This window comes from Eulemur rufifrons, chromosome 30 (genome assembly GCF_041146395.1).
Source record: "Eulemur rufifrons isolate Redbay chromosome 30, OSU_ERuf_1, whole genome shotgun sequence".
Classification (NCBI taxonomy): Eukaryota; Metazoa; Chordata; class Mammalia; order Primates; family Lemuridae; genus Eulemur; species Eulemur rufifrons.
The window spans coordinates 65631834-65654525 of NC_091012.1; the positions used below are offsets into that span (position 1 = coordinate 65631834).

Below are 22692 nucleotides of genomic sequence, written 5' to 3' on the forward strand. Positions count from 1 at the left end.
TTAACCCAGGCCACAAAGTGACTGGAATCCACACCCTTGGGCTAGAATCCAAGTTACCTTCTGCTAAAGCTATGCATGCACCTTAAAACCATAATTCCACAGAGTGAGCTGGTCTGGGCTCAGTGGGCTCTTAAAATTATACAGAGTTTAATTCTATTGCCTCTGGGATAATTACCCAGAAATTCTCTCCAAGAAAAAGAGCTGTTAACCTTATAACTCTGTCTGTCTTTGTCCCTCTTCCAGCAGAAACTAAATATTGGATCTGTACCCCCTAGGAGGATGTGTGGTGGGTTGGGTTGGTGGTGGATGGCTGGTTTGCACCATGAAGTTACTTTGATTTCACCTTTGACAGCTGCAAACATCCACATGCTGGTAAGGAAAAGCTAAATCAAGGAAAGTGGAAATGTAATCCAATCCAACAATAAATCATTTTTAAAAATTTTCTATTATGGAAAATTGCAAATATACACAAAATTAGACTAGTAAAATGAACCCCCATATACCCATTATCCAGCTTCAACAATTAGCAATTTATGCCCATCATTTAAACAGCACACACATGTGCGTGGGTGTGTGTGTGTGTGTGCGTGTGTGTGTGTATAGTTATATATGGTCAGTTCTCACTATTTATAGATTTTATATTTGCAAATTCGCCTACTTGCTAAAATTTATCTGTAACACAAGATCAAAACTTGCAGTGCTTTCATGGTCACTTGTGGGCCTGCACAGAGTGGCAAAAAAATTGAGTTGCTGGGCACTCAACGTTCCCAGCTGAGATTAGATAAGGCGATGTTGTGCTTTCTTGTTTCAGCTCTTATGCTGTGAACAAGTGTCCTTCCAATGGTTTATTTAGTGCCACATTTTTGTGGCTTTTCTTGGTGATTTCACTGTTTAATGTGGCCCCAAATCATGGTGCTAAAGTGCGGTCTAGTGTTCCAAAGTGCCAAAAGGCAGTGATGTGCCCTATGGGGAAAATACGTGTGTTAGATAGGCTTCATTCAGGCATGAGTTATAATGCTGTCTGCTGTGAGTTCAGTGTTAATAAAACAACAATACAGTACATCCAGAAAAAGGGATAGGAAATTTGCTGATCTATATGTGCTAACATTACATCTTTAGTATGTGATAAAGCTATGGAATAGATAGAAAAGCAGCTAAATCTGTGGATTCCTAAGATGATGACTGATTAAAAACAGTATTGTTGTGAGGCTGAAAACCAAAGAAATTTATTGTCATGTTACCCAGGATCAGGAAAATGTTAAACTCTTCTTGGCTAGTGTTTTATTATAAAGAAGTACTGCATATAATTTATTATTTTAAGGAATATATATTAAATAAAGTGTCTTTAGGCAGAAACACACGTAAAACAAGGTTATGTACTGATCATTTTAAGGAAATGTGACCAGAGTCTCAAAGGAACTTAACCCCGTATTTCTACTAGGAGCAATGGCTCAGTATTTGCTAAATCATTGCCAAAGGTGACTTTATAGAACATAACTACCACAGATAATAAGAATCAACTGTATGTATACATACTTCCAAAGTATTGAAGTACTTTAATGCAAATTGCAGACATCATAACATTTTATCTATAAATATTTCAATATGTATCTCCAACAAAGGGGTTCTCAAAGTGTGATCTAGGGACACCTGAGACTGAGACCCTTTGACGGTGTCTGAGAAATCCTCCTTTTTCCAACTACATATCTCCATGAGGTTGGGTTTTTTTCATATACTTCAATGAAAACAGCATATTATAACTTTTTTTTTTTTTTTTTTGAGACAGAGTCTCACTCTGTTGCCCAGACTAGAGTGAGTGCCGTGGCGTCAGCCTAGCTCACAGCAACCTCAAACTCCTGAGCTCAAGCGATCCTCCTGTCTCAGCCTCCCGAGTAGCTGGGACTACAGGCATGCGCCACCATGCCCGGCTAATTTTTTCTATATATATTTTTAGCTGTCCATATAATTTCTTTCTATTTTTAGTAGAGGTGGGGTCTCGCTCTTGCTCAGGCTGGTCTCGAACTCCTGAGCTCAAACGATCCGCCCACCTCGGCCTCCCAGAGTGCTAGGATTACAGGCGTGAGCCACCACGCCCGGCCTATAACATTAAATGTAGAAGAAAATATGAGAATCTAGCTGTCTTGTATTAAGACATTTAAGAGATTTGTGAAAATATAAAACATTTCTAAATTACTTTTTATTGTAAATGCAGTTATTTTAACACAATTTTATTTATGATAACTCTAGTGGGTTTATTATTTTAATACATTCACAAATATTTTTTAAAATTTCAGTTTTGATTTCTAATGCAGTCAATGTTGATAGATCTGTAACCTACATAAGCAAAAGCTCTTTAGGATCTAAAAATATTAATATTTTTGCCAGGTGTGTATAATTTTTATTTTTAAATATATTATTAAAATAACTCAGCATTTTAAAAAGAAGCATTAATGTACTTCCTTTCAGCACACCTGTTTGTAAAACTTGTCAAAAGGAAGATGAATTTTTTTTTTTTTTTTTTGAGACAGAGTCTCACTCTGTTGCCCGGGCTAGAGTGAGTGCCGTGGCGTCAGCCTAGCTCACAGCAACCTCAAACTCCTGGGCTTAAGCGATCCTACTGCCTCAGCCTCCCGAGTAGCTGGGACTACAGGCATGCGCCACCATGCCCGGCTAATTTTTTGTATATATATATTTTAGTTGTCCATATAATTTCTTTCTATTTTTAGTAGAGACGGGGTCTCACTCTTGCTCAGGCTGGTCTCGAACTCCTGACCTCGAGCGATCCACCCGCCTCTGCCTCCCAGAGTGCTAGGATTACAGGCGTGAGCCACCGCGCCCGGCCAGAAGATGAATTTTTAAACTACCCCAGCTATGCATGGAAAACAACTAACACAGAAAGAACAATTCTAGTAATGAAATTCACCAAGGCTACTTTCTGTAATTCTGGACTCTCACACTAGCTTTTTAAAAAAAATTATTTTTAGGCCGGGCGCGGTGGCTCACGCCTGTAATCCTAGCACTCTGGGAGGCCATGGCGGGTGGATCGCTCGAGGTCAGGAGTTCGAGACCAGCCTGAGCAAGAGCGAGACCCCCTGTCTCTACTAAAAATAGAAAGAAATTATCTGGCCAACTAAAAATATATATAGAAAAAATTAGCTAGACATGGTGGCGCATGCCTGTAGTCCCAGCTACTCGGGAGGCTGAGGCAGGAGGATCGCTTGAGCCCAGGAGTTTGAGATTGCTGTGAGCTAGGCTGACGCCACGGCACTCACTCTAGCCCAGGCAACAGAGTGAGACTCTTGTCTCAAAAAAAAAAAAAAAATTATTTTTAAATAATTGTAGACTCACAGAAAGTTGGAAAAGTTCCATGTACCTGTCACCAAGCTTCCCCCAGTGTGGTAACTTACATAGCTATAGTATAGTATCAAATCCAAGAAATCAGTATTGGTAACTAGAATCTAGACTTTATTGTTTTCACCATTTTTACATGTATTCATGTGTGTGGGTGTGTAGTTTTATGTGGTTTATCCCATGTATAAACTTGTGTAACTACCACCACAGTCAAGGTATAAAACTGTTCAGTCACCTCCCTTGTGCTTCTCCTTTAATATTCATGCCCACCCTGCCCCATCCTTGTACCCTGGCAATGATTAATCTGTTATTGATCTCTAAAATTTTATAATTTTGAGAATGGGATGTAAATGGAATCCTATACTATGTAATTTTGGGAGATGGACTTTTTTCACTAAGTGTAATGCTCTTGAAGTCCATCTGGATGGTTGTGTATATTGCTAGTTTGTTCCTTTTTATTGCTGAGTAGTATTCCATTGGGTGGATGTACTAGATATTGTTTATCCAATCACTAATTGAAGGACATTTGGGTGGTTTCCTGGTTTTGCTATTACAAATAAAGCTGGCGTGAATATTTGCATACAGGTGTTTGTGTTCACATAAGTTTTCATTTCTCTGGGATAAATGCCTAAGAGTGCGCTTGTGGGGTCATATGATAAGTACATGTTTAGTTTTATAAGAAACTGCCAGAATGATTTCCAGAGCCTTACCGTTTTATATTCCTAACAGCATTGTACGAAAGATCCATCTTCTCACATGTTAACGTTTGATATTACTATTTTTTATTTTAGGCATTCTAATGTGTGTATAATGATAGCTTATTGTAGTTTTAATTTGCATTTCCTTAATAGCTAATGATGTTGAACATCTTTTCATATTCTTCTTTGCCATCTGTGTATTATTTTTGGTGAAATTCTGTTCATGGCTTTTGCTCATCTTCTAATTGGATTTTTTTACTGTTGAATTCTAAGAGTTCTTTATATATTCTAAATATCAATCCTTTGTTGGATATGTGGTTCATAAATATTTTCTTCCAGTTGGTGACTTGTTTTTTTGTCCTCTTAACAGGGGATTTTATAGTACAAGAATTTTTGATTTTGGTGAAGTCTAATAATTTTTTCCCTTTTATTGATATCATGTCTTTCAGTTTCTTGTCTAAGAATTTTTTTGGCAAGACCTAGGTCCCAAAGATTTTCACTTATGTTTTTTTTAAAAGTTTCATAGTTTTACATTTTACATTTAAGTCTGTGATCCATTTTGAGTTAATTTTTGTAGATGGTGTGAGGTTTAGGTTGAATTTCTTTTCTTTTTTCTTTTTCTTTTTTTGCCTATGAATGTTCATTTGTTCCAGCACCATTTCTTGAAAAACCTATCCTTCCAGTGAATTTTTTTACACCTTTGTCAAAAATCAATTGGGCATATATTTGTTGGTCTGTTTCCGGGTTGTGTGTTCATTTCCTCTGATCCATGTCTGTCATTCTTCCAATATCACATTGTCTCAATTTTCTGTCGCTATGTATAGTAAGTCTTATCATCCAATAGAGTGATTCCCCCCAGTTTCTTCTTTTTCAAAATTGTTTTAGCTAATATAGTTCCTTTGCTTTTCCTCATAGATTTTAGAATAAGCTTATCTGTATGTATGAAAAATCTTGCTGAGATGTTGGTAGTAATTACGTTAAACCTGTAGGTGACTTTAGGGAGAATTGACATCTTTACTGTATTGAGTCTTCGTATCAATGAACACTGTGTGTCTCTCCATTTTTTTCAGATTGCTTGCTTCATTTTATCAGTGCTTTACGGAAAGGGGTGTATTTATGAAATGATAAGACTATTAAACTCTCAGTGGCTTCATCCCAGCAGAGAGCAGGAATGCTGCTTGCCGTGTGAACTCTGCAGCCTCAGTTTCCTCATTTGTGGTGACAGCTCCCTCATAAGATCTTTGTGAAAATTTGAAGAGACACCATAGGTGTGAGTATTATGTCCAACATGTTTATTGTACTTTCCTCCTTAACTTTCCACTCTTTACCTTTTGGGCCTCTTGAGTTCTCATCTGTGAACCTACATACGATAATAGTAGGACTGACTTCCAAGGGGTTGTTGTAAGGAATGGGTGTGAGAATTCAAGTGAAGCACCAAGGAGACTGCCTGACACAGAGTAGGGGCACCATAAACAGTGGCTGTTATTAATATTACTATATGAATGTAGTGAGGCTAAACTATAGTTTCCTTTCACTGAGAGAAACTGTTGATAGAAATCAAAGAGCTAGTCCAAAGAGCCACCAACATAAGGCAGGTAGCAGGATCTTGCTGAAGGTTTGGGACAGTGGGGAGAATTCATTCCAGCACAGCAGACATCATGAAAGAGAATCTCAGAACTGGGTGCCTGTTATGCTCCAACTTTTATACAAAAAGAACACAAATATATACGTTTGTGTTTGTGTAAAAGTAGATTTGGAAGAACACACACCAGACTGGACTGTGGGAAGCTGGGGAACTTTCACTTTTACTTTTGCCTCTTCTGTGTTTGAAAGCTGTTTCTTTTTAATTGAGCATGTGCTACACTAAACAATGTTAAAAGAAATTATTTTTTAAAAAGGTCAGCCAATAAAAAATTAACCAATCGGCAACTTACACCAAAGAATATCAGGACAATTTCTCTCAAATTTCTCTTCCATTCAGCTTCCTGCCTGGCATTTGGGCTCCCCAAATGGAGCTTCCATTCTCCAAAGTTTCTGAGTTACCTTTATGTAGAGAATTTGAGCTACTACTCTTCCTTTAGACCCAGGCCATCTCAGCTGGGTCCAGAGAGCCTCACTCACCTCCCTAACTAAGCAGGTATCCTTGCAGGTATGTTCCTAACGCAAAGACGGTTCCTGTTCTGAGAAGAATTATTTGGTCAGCACATAAAGGGGTTATTCTCCCCCGCCCCCTTCACATGGGAGAGAGTAGCTCAAGTCTACTGAGTTTAGTTAAATTCTCTGTGAAGAGACTAGGAAGGAGAGTTTAGGTAATCCACCCACAAGGATGCTCAGGGAGTTTGAAGAGAAGGGTTTGGTGCAGTTATGATGGTATTCTATGGCACAGCACTTACAGTGCACCAGGCACTCCTTTAAAGACTTTGCAAATGTTCCTTCATTTAATTCTCACCACAGTCCTATGAGAGACTTCCTGTTATTATCTCCATTTTACTGATGAAGAAGCTGAAGCACAGCAAGGTTAACTACCTTGCCCAAGTTCATACAGGTAGTGAGGAAAGGGCCCCAGAGGTTCAGGAATGCCCAAATCATGTTCCTCTTCTCCTTACCCAAGCACCCAACCCCTCCACAGGCAACCTGACTGGCCACCTTTACACAAGGTACACAGTGTTCAGATTGGAATCTAAATATAGATCAGTGCCTGACTCCCAAAAGCTGGATTAAGGAGCATGGCTCAGTTGGTACAGTAGAGCAAAATGTCCTGCGTGTTGAAACTAGATTTGTGGTTATCTTCCTCTTCATCAAGAAGTCATTGAGAGTTGTTATATCTCCCGTAAAAGGAGAATTTAGGGTAGCCAGATAAAAAAGGGGGTGATGTAGTCTCATTACAGAAAAAGAGAGTGCGGTTAGTCTTTTTGTAGTTGAGTACCTCAAGATGTGGTATTCAGCCAGGGTGAAGGTAAAGTGGTTGGGGATGTGGATCTGAAGGTTTACAGAAGCCTGTATCCATTTGAGACTCAATTTTGCCATTGGTCTTCAGCCGGGGAAGTGTCTGCATCTGCTGAGAAGAAAAAGTGTTGCTGTGATCAGTAATTGCCCCAGTTGTCAAAGGTGCACCAGGTCCAGAAGGCTCAATTCTGCTCCGTGTTTTGGAGGCAAACCTTCCCAGGCAGTTTGCTTCACTGTAGTTAGACCTCTTCCATTTCTATATTTCAGAAATGATGCCTGAGAATTTTCCGGTCACCATGATACATGTTTCCCCAGCATCACCCTCTGCACACTGAAGAAATAGGGAATCAGCAGACATCTAATAGAGAGGGGCTGGGAGTTCTTTCTGCATTTAAGCTGTTTCCAGGTGGCGGGGAAGTGCTCAAGTATCTGTGGTCAGGCAGATTAGTCATACTTCAAGTCAGGGATGGAAGAGAATGGACTCTCCTATACCGGTTAGCAGTAGTCCAGGCAAGAGGTTGTGGCTTACATGAGGCTGGTGGCAAGGGAGATGGAAAGAGGTGGATAGATGCAAGAAATATTTTGGAGGTAGAATTATGGGACTTGCTGACATGGATGGTGAAGGAGAGTTCAGAGATAACACTCATCTTAAGATTTGGTTGAACCGCTGGTAAATGATAGCGTCATTCGCTGAAAGGAAACCAAAGGAGGAAGAGATTTTTCAAGAGCTGTTTTGACTCTGTTCAGTTTGAGTTGCCTACTATAATTCTAAGTGAATATGTTGAGTAGACAATGGATTGTATGAGTCTGGAGTTCATAGAAAAGGTCAGAGTTGAACATGTAAAGGTGGGAAATGATATGAAATACTATGGAAAATGGATAATAAAACACGTAGAACTGAACGATCATGAAAAATCTGCTTTTCATCCAAGCTTGTCGAATGCAACTCTAGCAGAACTCAAAGGCAAATTTAAGACCAAAGTGCATATATTTAAGTGAAAAAAGACTAAAAATATATGCAGTAAATGTTCAATGTGATAGTTTAGGTAAGGTAGAAGGAGGATCTAATGAATAGTAGAAATTAATGAAATAGAAAACAAATCATAGAAAAATGAGCTAAACCAAAAGTAAATTTGTGTGAAAGACTGATTAAAAAAAAATCTAGAAAAATTGACCCGGAATAAAAAGAGATACACAAATAAAAAATATTTAGAATATGTGCTAAGTGCCACTGAATTATACACTTTAAAATGGCTAAAATGGTTAATTTTGTGTTGTGTGACTTTTACCCCAATAAAAAAAACTTTGGAATAAAGAAGGAGAGATATAACTATGGATAGAATACAGAAGAATCATACCATTTAATATGTCGTCTAATAATTGCTTTAAAGTACTCCGTCAAAGTGTGAGGGATTATACAGGAGACAAGTTATGTAAAATGTTGATAATTCTTGAAGCTGAGTGATAGGTACCTGGGGGTTCATTATACCATCCTCTGTATTTTTGTGTGCGTTTGAAAAGTTCCATTAAAAACGTTTAAGAAGCCCTCCAAATCATTTGAAAACTTAAATAATTTGAGGAGTTTCTTAGAGCTGAATTGACCTTTAAATATTAAAATATCTAGTAGTTCAGAGTTAAAGAGTATCTCAGGCAAGTTAAGAGATGAGGAAGGGCCCTCAAAGTGAGCCAGAGCTACCAAAGTAGTTGTGCCATGGGGCCACCTCCCCCTCAGCTCCAGTTCCTGTGGAACGTAGCCCTTGATCCAGCAGCTCCACTTCTAGGAATATATCCTCAGGAAATAATTGTTCACATGTGCAAACCTATATAAGGATGCTCTTCTCAGTGGGTTTATAATAGTGAAACAATATAAACAAGGTAATGACCAACTCCAAGGAGGCTTGTTTAGTAAATCATGGTTATAAGCAAATGATTAGATAGGATGCAATTATGAAAAATAATCTATTTAAACACTTTGGACCTCAGTTTCCTCATATTTAAATGGAGAAACCAAAGGAACATAGAAAAAAAGAAGTTGTACTCCTCAACTAGCTTTATGAGGCTAGCAAATCTTCAATACCAAAATCTGACAAGGACATTACAAAGAAAGGAAAATTACAGGCAAATATCTCTTATGAATATATATACATATATACATATGTAAATCATAAACAAAATATTAGCATGTTGAATCCAACAATGTATAAATAACAATTGTAATAAATCAGGAGCCAATTGGGTTTATTCCAGGAATGCCTGGTTGGTTTATTATTAGAAAACCAGAAAATGTAATTTAGTTAGCATAGTAACAAAGAGGGAAAAAAGTATATGATAGTCTTAATAGATACAGAAAAGGCATTTGATAAAATTCAACATTCATTGATGATTTTAAAAACTTACAGTAAATTAGGAATGGAAGCAAACATCTTTAAACTGATATATGGTACCTACCAAAAACCTCAGCAAGCATGATATTCAATGTTGAATTGTTAAAAGCAGTTCTCTTGAGTTCAGGAGTAAGACAAGGATGTCCCCTCTCACTAGGTCTTGTACTCTAGGCCCTAGCCAGTGCAGTAAGGCAAGAAAAAATAAAATATGGGTTGGAAAAGAAGAAATAAAACTGCTATTATTTGCAGTATGCTCCTGTATGCAGAAAGTTCTAAGGAAGCTACAGATAAAAATTTAGAATTATTAAGAAAGATTAGCAAAGTCAATATACAACAATATCAAAAGATAAGTTATATTTCTGTATGCCATCAACAAGCAATGACCCTAACCTTACCCTACTCAGACTTATCTGGAATTCATATTTAGTGTCATGGGAGAAATTTAAACAAATGTTACATTTATAGTAACATACAAAATCAAATACCTTGGACTAAATTTAATAAAAAAGATGTGCAAAACCTCAAGCGAAACTTGTGAAGCTTTATTGACGATGTCAAGTGTTTGTGAGGATGTGGAGCAACAGGAAGTCTCAAACACTGATGGTGGAATTGGTATATAGTTTGGTAGTATCTAGTGAAGTTGAAAATATAGTAATACGTACTCTATGAGCCAGCAAGTCAGCTCCTAGATATACACCCCGTGTGTGCACATGTGTACTAGGAGAAATTAAGAACATATTCATAGCAACATTTTTCATAACTGTCCCAAGCTGGAATAGCCCAAATGTCCATCAACAGTAAAATGGATAAATAATTTCTTGTAAATTCATCGCATGAAAAGCTGTAACACAATGCTGAAAATGATGGACCAATACTACATGCAACAATGTTGAATCTCAGAACCATAATTGTAAGGGAAATGAACCAGATATAGAAGGATACGTGCATTATAGTTCTATTTATGTGAAGTTCAAAAACAAAACTATAGTGTTTGGGGATCCATACTTGAGTGGTAAAGCTATAAAAAGCAAGAAAGTGACAGTCAAAGCTGTCATGAGAGTGGTTTCCTTTAGGAGAGAGGAAAGAGGTTGTGATTGGGTGGGGACTCTTGGGTATTTCTGGAGTTTTGGCATGTTCTATTTCCTGTATTTTTGTGGTGATTTGCTTTCTAATAACTTGTTAAGCTGTATATTTACGTTTTATACAACTTTTCTGTTTTTTCCCTTAGAATGTTTTAGAATGTGGAGATACTTGGATCTATCTCAGGGTTTATTGTAAGAATGAAATGAAATATAAAACCACGTAGAGCTCTTAGAATATGCTTGGCACTTTGTAAGACCTTAATAAATGTTAGCCATCCAAAAACAATACAAATTTGCTGTTGTTATTGTTTTTCTTATTTGTTGCCCACCCCACCCCCTTTCCATCTTATTTGTTGCTATATTTCTCAGCTTGCTGTTTGCATTTCATGTCTGTTGATGCTGTCTCTTGAATTATCGATCTTTTCCTTTGTACTTTCTTTCATCGGTCTTAACCATACAAAGTCCTCTTCAATCCAGAGATTTAATATGTATCTTGTTGCAATTTTAAAAGGGGTTACTTTTGAACATTTGATTTTTTATTCCTTTTATAACAACAAAATATATGCTTAAAGAAGAATCAGTGCACAATTGTATAAAATCTACATTTATTTCTCAAATCTATCTGGAATTCATATTTAGTGTCATGGGAGAAAGTAAACTGACCTTTTTTCTAATCAGATAATTAAGTTCCCCCCAGCACCAGTTATTGAACAATTCATCTCTCCCCCGCTGACTTCTGCTGCTGTCTCCTCTTGCGTAAGTTAAATTCACAACCATTTGTGCTGAAAGCATAGATTGGAAACTTGGTACTTGAACTGAATGTGATAATGCAACTCGCAGGGGGAGGGAGTGGTTGCCAGGCAGCAGGAGGGATGGCAGCAACAAGGAGGAAATGAGAAGGAAAGGTGGAAAAAGCCTGGGTCACACAAGTATTCCTTAAAGCTTCGTCTTTGTATGTTACACACAAGCCACTTGCTGCTATGACATTTGACTATGTCCACCTTGGTTTCCTCATACATCAAATACATATAATAATCGCACCTACATCACAGGGTACTGTGCACATGAGAGCTGACCCCAGTAAGGAACACAGGCTTTGGGGTCAGTTAGCCTGGTGTCTCATCCCCAGCTCCACCACATGACCTTAAGTAAGTTTCCTAACTTTCCAGCCTGTTTCCTCACCTGAAATATGTATCAATTAATAGTAATTAATATTAGTGGTAATTATAAATAGAAAGTCATAGTAATACCTATCTTAAAGGAGTTGCTGTGAAGATTAAAAAGCTAATAATGTATTTAAAGGTCTTGGCATTGGGTGCCTGGTACATGTTAATAATCAAGCTTTCAATAAATCACAATTATAGTGATTTTAATTTTTATCGCTCTTATGGAAGGATCAGGAAGAGAAAGCAGATTCAGCAAAGGAGACGGAGAAGTAGGCACCGAAAAGATCTGGGAGAAGGAAACCATGAGCTGGGTGTCATGGAAACAAGGGAAAATAGTATCAAGAAGGAGGGAGATAATGCAAAAGGAGGTCACTCAAAGGCTACTTTCTGCTGGCAAGATAAAAGAGTAATTTTCATCTCTTAGCGACTGAGAATGGCGGGAGAAAGGAAGGGGGAAAACGATAATTTTAAATGAAGGATATCGGACACCAAATTCTCTAAAAGCCTTCTTTCGCTTAACCTCATTAATCAGCCCTTGTCTTCCATGTCTTCCCGTTAGGGATAATTCGTATGTCTTGAATAAAGGAAAGGCCAGTGTCACACAAAATGCAATAAAAAGTATCAGTTTTGCATCATTTTGGTGAAATAAAAATTTACACAGTTTCAAGTCTATACAACAAAGAGGATGAAAAGGGAAGAAAAGGGGACGCATGACAGAGCAGGTTTTCAAAGCAACGATCTTGAACCTTCAAACTAACCCCAGTGAAAAGGAGGGTGGGGGTAGATGTAGCACTTATTGCTCTTTTTACTCTACCTAGTTTCAGAAAGAAATTACGACAGTGTAAGCTGAATCTGAGTAAATCATTCAACAGCATTTATAGAGTAAAATTGAGAAAAGGTGAGCAGGAAGTGGAATGACCTAATCTGGGAGAGATGAGTGGGCAGATCCCCTTCAAGGATGGATTTAGGGAGGAGTAAGAGCCAGGGAGTGTTGGGGGCTTCTGTGGCTTTGGAAGCCTGAGTGGAGCTGCCTCCTGCCTGGGTGTGGGGGAGGGGATCCTTTGGCTCTGGAGAGATGGAGGCGGCTGCCAGGTGCCAGAGGCGCCCCAGAGGTATGCAACGAGTGGGATTCTTGAGCTATAGTTCCTGCCCTGTCCTCAGTTAAAGGGTCAGAGGTAGAGGGGCCCTCCCCAGTCTACTGGCCTTGAGGGTTAAGGAGGCGGAGGTTTAAGGCCAACATGGAAGGCAGGAGGGGGAAAGGGGGAGGTGGAGATGGGCAGAGCACGGGAGACAGAGCCGCTGCCCCTCCACTGACAGGTGAGTGTGGCTCCAGGGGAGGGGGCAGTGGTAAGGTGAGCTTGTGGGGATATGGATGGAGCAGGAACAGGGGCAGGGCTGAAGGGGGTGATTCTGGAAGGAGAAGCATTTCCAGGCAGCTTCTGGGTGTGGCAACATTGTGGCTGCATTGGGCGTCTGGCAGTACCTTGCTTCTACTCCCTCGGGGCTTCAACTTGCTCCCCTTTGTCCCTATTGAGCAGGCTATTGCCTGTTAGCCTGTGCTCCCTCTCCCTGAGGTGCCAGCTCCCACTGCTGCACACCCTGTCTTCTCAGCCCGGGAAGCCCGTTTCCTTCCTAACGAACTCCCTCAGGTCCTCAGGTCTGCATTTATTTCACCCCATTCCTTGCCTTAAATGAAATCATGCCCCTCACCTTGTCCTGTTCAGGAGGATGGGGACTGCCATGCCTGCAAGGAACATAGGACCCTCAGGGATGGAGGTCACACATCATCATTTATCACCCTCCAATCTGAGGTCAAGAGATGAGGCAGGAGCAGGTGCCCCTTCCCAAAGTGAGCAGGAACAGAGCCTCTGGAATACCCATTTTCTATATTTGCCCCCTCCTCTCCATGGTCAGACTTCTTAGGATACATTCGAGAAGAAAACATTGAGACATTATTAACTAGTGGGTGCAGAGTTTGGCTCTAGACCTAGGGGACAGGTCAGTTGTGGTGGGGACTCGTTGGGAGATAAACAGTCCGTTTCAGCTTCCCTTTTCCTTTTCTGTAAATGAGATTGATAACCCCACCACATGGTATGACCCCCCCCTTATAGCTTTTATATTTAGTTTTTATTTTTACTTTAAGAATAACATCACACAGAGACATTAAGTTAGATGCTTATGTATATTCATTGACATAGAAGTCCACAAGATATATTGTTTGGTGAAAAAATACACAGTATAGAACAGCACTTATATTTGATCACTTTTATCTATACATAGATATCTATCTGGGTACATAGGTATAGGGAACTATCTGGAAGGACAGTCACCAAAAGGCTGACAATGGTTACAGAAGGGTGGAGAGTTCAGGTAATTCGTACTTTAGTTTTTGTAATACTTTCATAAAAAGAATAAAGTCACCAAAGAAATAGACACACACAGAGAATAGACCCTTAGGTGGGCAGAGGAGGGAGCAGGGACAGAGATCAGGCCACCCCCCTCCACTGCTGGTATGCAAGAACTCTTCTCAAAGGAAAATTGCTTTGTGGAATAATTCATGCAGTTAGAACCCCACCCCCACCCACCCCTGTTTTTCCCATCACCAGACTCTGAATATAGTTAAGGGTTCACTTAGGGCTGGGTCTACCACCTTACTGTGGCTCAGAGAGGTCACTGTATTCTCCAGGAACCTCTTTTGACCTCTCCCCTGTATGCGTCAGCTCCTGCAGGGTGATGATCAGATTCTCAAAAACCTGGGCCCTGTTGCTCTCATTGTCACAAGCTTCTTTTGAGTGGCCCTCCTCACCACAATATGAACAATGGATTGTGTATTTTCGCTTCCTGGCTCTACGCATATCCCCAGGACCACCATTCTTATACCCAGAACCACCACTGGTGGAAGGAGACTGAGCCCCGGAATTGTTGGGGGAATCAATGACCAGCACTTGATCCTGAGGTGTGGCTCTCCCTGTGAAGGGAAGGGCACCCGTGGGTGTCAGTGGAGTGTCCTGAGACTCCACCAGGATCACATCCTCATCTGAGTCATCGAGGGTATCATCTATCTCTATTACGTTACAGTTGTAGTCAGCACTGCCGATTGCTATTGGCTGGGCGCCCTGAAATGCTACAGGGCTGGCTGCCCTCTCCATTATTGGCTCAGACCTTTTGGCCCGCTTCCGTTTAATAAAAGTGTCATCCCAATCCTCTTCCTCCCTTATCATCTTGATTAACTCTAGGAAATTGGGAAGGTGCTCCTGCTCATTTGCATACATCCTGAGAAGATGCTTAAGCCTGAAGCGCAGGTCCCCATTCAGCTCAGCCCCTAAAAGGAGTTGTTGCAGGCGAGTCTGGTTTGCATCTTTCTCAGCGAGCATGCCTGCCTGGATAGCATTCTGGAGCTGCACCTCTAAACGGATCACATAAAGGGAGGCTTTCTCGCCTTGCGCCTGCAGGGTGTTAAAGAATTTACCATGGGCAGTCACACTGCATTCAGACTCCCCAAACACCAATTTCATGGCCCTCAAGAAATCCGCCACACTTAAGTTGGGGTTGGCCGCCTGAAGCAAACGCATGACCTCCCGGGCAGGGCCCCTAAGGGTTTTCATCAAGCGCTTGAGCTTCTCCTCCTCAGACATATTCCAATCTGGCAGGACCCCATTGACTTGGATCAGCCAGTTTTCAAAGGTTTCTTCCCCCTGGGCTGGCACCACCCTCCCTGAGAACAACTTCATGTTTCTCTCTGCCATGTTGACCACTAAAGGACTGAGACTCCTCCCCAGGGACCTCAACATGGAATGGGCCCAAGGCGGCAAGGGTGCATTCTGCCTCCGGCTGTTACCCACACGTGCAATGATGCTAGCCATGACTGAGGACAGTAGAGTATCTGAATAAAACAAGATGCTCAGGCTCTTTAGAAAAGCCTAATCTGCATAAATCCCCAAAGCGACGTCCTGGACTGTGCTTGCCTTGACTTTCAGTAGGAACTGTAAAGAAAAACAAAACAAAACAAAAAAAAACAAAAACGGTTAATAAGGCTTCGGGGAATCAGGCTGCAGCCGCATTCTCTACCTTCCTGAATACCCTGCAGTGCATCTTGTATCCGCTCACCGCCCTAAATGTACCCTGCAGAAGACTGACAATCACAGCCTCCCAGAGCTAGCAGGACATTTTTCAGAGCCACATTCATCCTCTCCTGCCCATATTCCAGGAGGGGGGACAACTGTTGCTTCTATTTCTAGGTGAAATAGTGTTTAGAGCCAATATTGGGCTCTCAAAATAGAGAATCTCACAAAGGCTCACAGATTTTTGGTAATAAATAAGATCCGCATTAACGTCATGGTCTCAGGTCTCAACCACACTCCCTTGTCAAAGTTTCCCTAGTTATTTCTCAGATTCTTACACGAGCTCGGGAACTAGCGTTCAGCCTTTATTTCACTTCCAGCCGCTGCAACAGGTGCCCTTCGTGAGAAAATTCGCCTCCGGGGTATGGTCGACCTCTGTCCCCTGGGGGTCGCAGATCCCAGTCCTCAGGACCTTAAGGCTGTGGGGCCGCAGAGGGAAGGGAAGGGAAGGGTCAGAAGCAGCCTCATCCGTTATCCTGCTACCTTAACCCTTCCCCCTCGCCCCAGCCTCCGTTGTCGCCAGGCGGAAAATTCCCTCTGCCCCCTCCTGGCTATGAGCCAAAGCGCCCCTCATGACATTTCCTTTGGGAAACCGTCGGCCTACCAGCTCTGCAATCAGCCGCACAGAATTCAAGTTCGGATTCGGCTTTGATGACCTGCCAGGGAGAAAGGGGATAGAAGTTGGATATCCTCCCACTCCCATATTCCCAGGAAGAGATGAGGAGATGCAAAAGGAGTTCAAGACAGACAGCTTGCGATCCCCCTACCCGCCGCTTGCCACCTCCCTGAAAACGCCCCCCTCCCCAATGCAGGCAAATCCTACCCAGTCGGCAGCATCCAGGTGCACCCCACCTCCTCCCTCAGCGCAGCCTGGCCACGGACTGCTCCTTCCCCTGCCTCGCAGCTCCCGATTCTCCAAGCCGAGATCCGCCCGGTGCCGGTGGTGCTTCCCCCTCCCCTGTCCGCGCCCCCTTTCTTTACCTGCACTGTGCTGCTGGGCAGCGGATGCTCTGGCGTTCACCGCTCCGTTTCGCCTTCCGGTGTCCGCGGCCCTGCAGGGGGAAAGGATGGCCTGCGCCTCCTCGGCCGCTAAGCGACCCGGGGCTGCAGGACCGACCGAGCTGTTTCACACGACAGCCCAGCGAGGGATAGCTGAGTCGAGGCAGCGCGGTTCCCAAGGCAGCGGCTGCCGTCCCCGCCCTCCAGTTGGGCCCTCCCAGTGGCCACGGCTGCTTTTAGCCTCTGCCCATTGAGACAAAAGAGCGTGACGAGCGGGGCGGCGCGGCCAATCAGAGGGGCGCGGGGACGGCCTCCCGCGCAGCCTCCGGCCCCGATGCTAAAGCTGGGAAGAAGGGGGAGCCGGCCGGCGGGGGCTGCGACAGACAGGCGCGGGAGCCGGCGCGGCGTCAAGTGCAGCTCGGACGCACGGACGGGCCAATTTACATTTCACCCGTGAGTTTGCTGTTACCCATCGCTTCCCTTCTTCCTATCCCCTTCCGCCTCGGCTCTCCTCTGCGCTTTGAGACCGGATGCCTTAAACACGAGGTGGGACAGAAACCATGTGAACAATGAGAGTTCTTCACCTTTGTATAGGGGGAAGGGGGCAACAGCGTTTACGGAGTTTTACGGAGTGCTTTCTGTGTGCAGACGCTCTTGCACCGACATCTCATTTATTCTTCTCAGCAGCCTTGTGAAGGAGGTAGCCATGTGCCCATTCAACAGAGAAAAGACTTAAGCCCCCAGGCAGTACAGTTAGGAAATGCAGAGCTAAGAGCTCACACCCAAGTCAACATGTCTGACTTCAAAGGCTGCCCCTTGCAAAGACTCTATACTGTCAGATTAAGTGGAGAAAAGCCAAAGTGGGCATGGGAGGACCAACTTGGGACCATATAGAATTAGTGAGAAAGGACTAGTATCTCCATTTTACAGATGAGGAAACTGAGCCACAGAGAGGTTGGCGTCTTGCCCTGTGTCACACAGCAAATAAGTAACAGCACCCAACTTTGCACCTGTCTGTTACTCTGTGGATGCTCTTTGCCCTGCTGTGCTGCCTGGAGAGCATTTTTACGTAGGTAATCTCAAACCAGCTCAACAGCAGTCTGGATGTAAGGGTAGTGCTGAGGGAGGGGGTGAGAAGGCAGTGGGGAGAGGGGTGAGGAAAGAGGAAGGCAACCTTTATGATACCCATTGTACAGAAGAGGAAACTGTGGCAATTTTTTTACACTATTTCTTTTCTTACACTATTTTTTTACACTACAACAAGCTGCCTGTTTATAAAAATAACATGATTCCTGTAGCCCTTTATGGCCCCAAAGGAGACAAGGCTCAGAAATGTGAAATTGACTTGCCTAAAATTACAAGGTGAAGCCAAAATTTGGACTAAGTCTCTGAATCCAGAACCCATGCTATTAAGCAAAGTATGAGTACAAGGTTAGCTGCCTCAGAATCATTTTGAAGAGCTTGTTAAAAATGCATATTCCGGGGCCGCACCTCTGAGGGATTTTGATGTACTAGGACTAAGGGTGAGGAGTGCGATTTGTACTTTTAACCAGTGCTATACTTGATTCGGAGGTGAGAGAGGTTTGTGAACCACTGTTCTAAACACCACCATGTCATGCTGACAGTTGTAAGTAAGTGGGTCTGCCATTAATGTATCTGTCCACAGCACATCTGTCATGAAATGTAACTCCAGAGCAGAGGTTCTTATCTGGGGTCCTTCCTGAAATTGTAAGCAAAGAATTTGGACTCTGTATGTTTTCGAGTCCAAGGCTTTGTATTATAGATTTTCAAATGAAGTCTGTCATAACATCTTCCTTCTTCAACTTTTTTGTTTGAGGAAGGGGTGTGAGAAATGAAACACAATTTACCCTAAACCCCAAACCACAGCTCTCTCCTGCTGATATAGCTCTTTCATTTCCTGGCTCAAGGATAGGTTGCTAGGTTGCCCTTCTGTGAGCTCTTCAGGGGACTCCTCCTTTGCTGGATTTGGCATCACTGGCCCCAGAGAAGGAGCAACTCCATGGAAACGGCATGCAGGGCTGTCCGGAGTGAATGGGCCATGAAGGCAGTGGCTGGAAAACCTGCTCCATTTCCCCTGACTTAGAGAGCAGGTATTACCTCCCTGATATATACTGTGGCTAGGAGGTTCCTGTGGGGCATCTTCTTGACTCTTGATGCTTGGAAGCAAGTGAACAGTCTGATGCCCTTCAGCTGCTGTTGAGTTTGTCTTCAGCCTGCCAGGGTACTTCATTGACTGGTGCTTTTCTGCCCTCTTAGTTATAGCCCAATACCTAGAGTTCCTTGGGGTAAACAATCCAACTTTAGAGATGAAGCACCTTCCATCTCAGGGTTGTGGCCTCATGGATGGAACAGCGGGGTGGCGGTGGTGGAGGGTGGAGAAGGCAGGTTGCTCACCTCGCACAATCAGGGGTGATGCTGGCAGTAGCTCTTGGGTTTCCTTCAGACTCTTCCTTCTGCTCCCCATACCATAACATCTGACCCTGGACTCTCAGCAGACTCTTGTTGTGTTGAGATTGGCTTCATCGCCAAATTAGGTATTTGCCATTGGACTTGGTGTGGGTGGGATCCAATAGGACCAAGCATAGATCTCAGAGCTCTGACAAAAATAATGAAAGGAAATGGATTGTGTAAAGGTGATGGCGGAGGTGGGGGACATTAGAGCAAAGTGAGGGTCTCTTTGTGTAGAGCTGGGAGGACCATTTGCAAGCTGGCTCCAACTGGATGCAGAACATCTCTTATCTCTGGCCTCATGTGTGGGAGTATGTTACAGTTGATGGTTCTAATGAGACCACATTTTCCAGTTTCAACAAATAAACCTTAAAAGCTTGAAGGTTAGGAGATAAAGCTTTCAGTTGAAACAATAATAGCTGCCTTTGGCCTCCTGCCTCCTCTGTGCCAGGAACTTTCCATCTGTTATCTCATTTAAGGTTCTCAGCAACTCTGTTGAGACAGCCATTGTTACCCCACTTTGCAGACAGGGAAACTGAGTCCAAAGGAAGGTAAGTAACTTGTGTGAGGCTTTATAATTTGTAAGTGAAGGCGCTGGGACTCCAGCCTAGGGATATCAAGCTCCAAAGCCCATGAAAGCTCTTCATTGCTGCCTTCCAAACATGCAGTTTAAAATGCATTCTGCAGATGACCCAGTGCATTAGACCAATTTCAGCCTTTAGGACAATTTAGTTGTAATCTTACCTTTATTTCTATTATCTCATTTTTTAAAAATGAAATTACTAATATAACTTATGGAGCAACTTATATACTGGGTACTGTGCTGAGCACTTTATGTACTTTATCCTGCAACCTTTGTGACAATCATTTTATAGATAAGGATACCAAGACTCAGAGAGGCGAAGAGACTTGGCCGAAGTCATAAAGGTAAGAAAGTGGCAGAGTGAAATTCAAATCCAGGGCTACCTGATTCCAGAGCCCATGTGTGTACCCTACAACACACTTCAGTGGGAAAAACAAATGTGGCCCTCATTCTAAACTGGGTCCTCTCTGTCAGCTGCAGCTCTATCTTTTTCTCATGGTCTACAGCCACCCCATGTGCCACTCACACTTTTAAGCCTCTGTGCCTTGGGCCTCTTCCTCAGCCTTGAACGCCCGCCCTCACTCCTCCACTTAACAAGAGCCTACTTAGCATTTAAGGATTGAGTCATATGTTCTTCCTCAGAGAAATTTTTTGGATACTCCCTGTCCCAGGTGGAGCAAATTACTCTTGTCTTTCTGCTTCAACCTTGATTATTGCACCCTTTGTCTTCCAGTATAGTTCAGCTCATTGTTGAGTTGTCTCCCTCCCTAGATTCCCAGACCCTTGAGGGCAGGCACTCATCTCTAGCTCCATGGTGATTTCCTCACAATGATTTAGTAGATGATCAATACATAGTTGTGAGGTGACCAAAGTACTGGCTGAGAGATGCCTCAAATGAACAGACAAATGTGGGGCTCCATCCTGGGATGGTCACACAGACTACCCATCTGGACTAGACTGGCCAGGGAAATCTGGAATCCCCTGGGCACATTTTACTAGGCTGTAAACATAGGAGGCAGATCATAGGGTACCGATGATAACTGCTCAAGGCCAATTCCAGGTCCATTTTGTGGTCTCTACTTCAAAATTCATGTTAAAGGACCAGGCTCTCCTAGATATTTTATGTTGCACCTTTGCATTCTTGGAAGAAAGATCTTCCCTGCCTCTCATGGGAACACAGAATTTGTTCCAACATGCCACTTCATCTGGTTCTGGCTGGCTTGAGAGTGTCCTGCAGGAGGATATTCTCTGTGGAGATAGATGGTGAGGTCAGAAAGCATCTTTTTTTTTTGATACTATTATTGAGGCCACTATATCATGGATTCTCAGCCACTTTATCTCATTTTATGTTATAAATCTTTGCAACAACCTTTCGAGGCAGGTCTTAATGTCCCTGTTCTACCAATATGTAGCAATATGCATTCTGAGACTGAATAAAGTTAATTGTTTTGCCCAAGGTCACACAACTAAGTGGCAGAGGCAGAATTCAGTCTCAGGTTGGTCTGTCCCCAGAGCCTGATATCTTAATGGGAAAATACATGGGAGGAAAATGGACTCGCTCACATAAAATGGAAGGAATTGGATTTATAAAACGATGAATTAGATATTTAAGGTAAGGTATTCCTAAATTATTGTTCACTTTAAATCCCCCAAAATGATTTTTAAAATTGGAAGAAGGAATTAGGGATAGAAGAGTATAATTTCTCTATCAACTATTAGCCTGAATTCCCCCTCTGACATTATACAGTATGGGGATGTCTACAGAGCATTGTGCCTTCTCTGCTTATTTTATAGCTGAGGTAGATGAGGGTCCAAGACGTCAGTGAATTCCTAAAGGTCACATAGAAAATTGATAACAAAATTGTTGCTTAAAATGCTGGTCTGTCAAATCCTTGTTCAGTTTTCTTTCTGCTAAATTGGCCTGCCTTATGGAGTCCAGGAACACATTTATAAAAAGGTGGGGAGGAGGTGGAACATTATTGCACTCTGAGGTAGAAGAGGGGACAAATCTCTTCTGTCCTTATTTAGGTGCATGTAAGATTTGGGGAAAAAATACCCTTGAGAGGAGAGGTGAGGAATATGGGGGGCCCCTGTGCATTTGGGGGCCTGATGGAGCTGCCTCCTGCCTGGGTGTGGGGCCACTGCCTGCTAGCCTAATTAGAGTCCCAACAGCACCACCCCCTGCCCCCGCTCCACATAGCACAGGGTTCTATGTGAAACCTGTGGATCTACAGTTCCTACCAGGCTTCCTGTCCCTGCCATTGTAGATGTGAGTCCTATAGCCTGGCCATCAGCCCCTCTCCTCCTCTCCCCTTCTCCCCCTCCTTCTTTCTGCTACCCACACAACTCTGTCCTCCCTCTCCCTGATACATCAGGTCCCGCTGCTGCACCCCAGTCTTCTCAGGCCAGAGAGCCCCTATTTCCTTCTAAGCAAACTCCCTCAGGTCCTCATGTCTGTACTGAGCATTTATTTCTTTTTGATCCCAAAGTTCCTTCCTGTGTCTTGGCTCCCAAGTTGCTTCTCATACTACCCCACCTGCTTCTTGGCCTTTCTGGGATGGGAGCAATAGTTTGGAGTCCTCGCACTGCCTATTCTTTCTAGTATGGTGATTCTAAACCAGGGCTAGCTTTGCCTCCCAGAGGACGTTTGGCAATGTCTCGATATTTTTAGTCATCACACTGGGTAGTTCACAACTGGTGCTACTGGAATGCAGTAAGTAGAAGCTGGGAAGCTGCTAAACATTCTACAATGCACACAATAGGCATCAACAAGAAGGAATTATGCTGCCCAAAATGTAAAAGTGCCGAGGTTGAGAAAGCCTGCTCTATCATATAGCTATAGGTCTACAAATTAGGCTTGGAAATTTCCAGGTGCTGAGCCTTTTGGCATTGA

The 22692-nt window shown here is 42.8% G+C and overlaps 1 protein-coding gene and 1 long non-coding RNA gene across 2 annotated transcripts; one reads left to right on the forward strand and one right to left on the reverse strand.

Annotated features, from left to right (window-relative positions):
- The first annotated feature begins 245 nt into the window (after positions 1 to 245).
- On the forward strand, positions 246 to 6239 carry LOC138378387 (uncharacterized). The gene is made up of 3 exons (XR_011231945.1): positions 246 to 372; positions 5120 to 5319; positions 6031 to 6239. It is a non-coding gene; the product is annotated as an uncharacterized lncRNA (long non-coding RNA).
- Positions 6240 to 14278: 8039 nt separating this feature from the next.
- On the reverse strand, positions 14279 to 15490 carry ZCCHC18 (zinc finger CCHC-type containing 18). The gene has a single exon (XM_069464059.1). The coding sequence runs from the start codon at positions 15488 to 15490 to the stop codon at positions 14279 to 14281; it is 1212 nt and encodes a 403-aa protein (XP_069320160.1).
- Positions 15491 to 22692: the final 7202 nt, after the last annotated feature.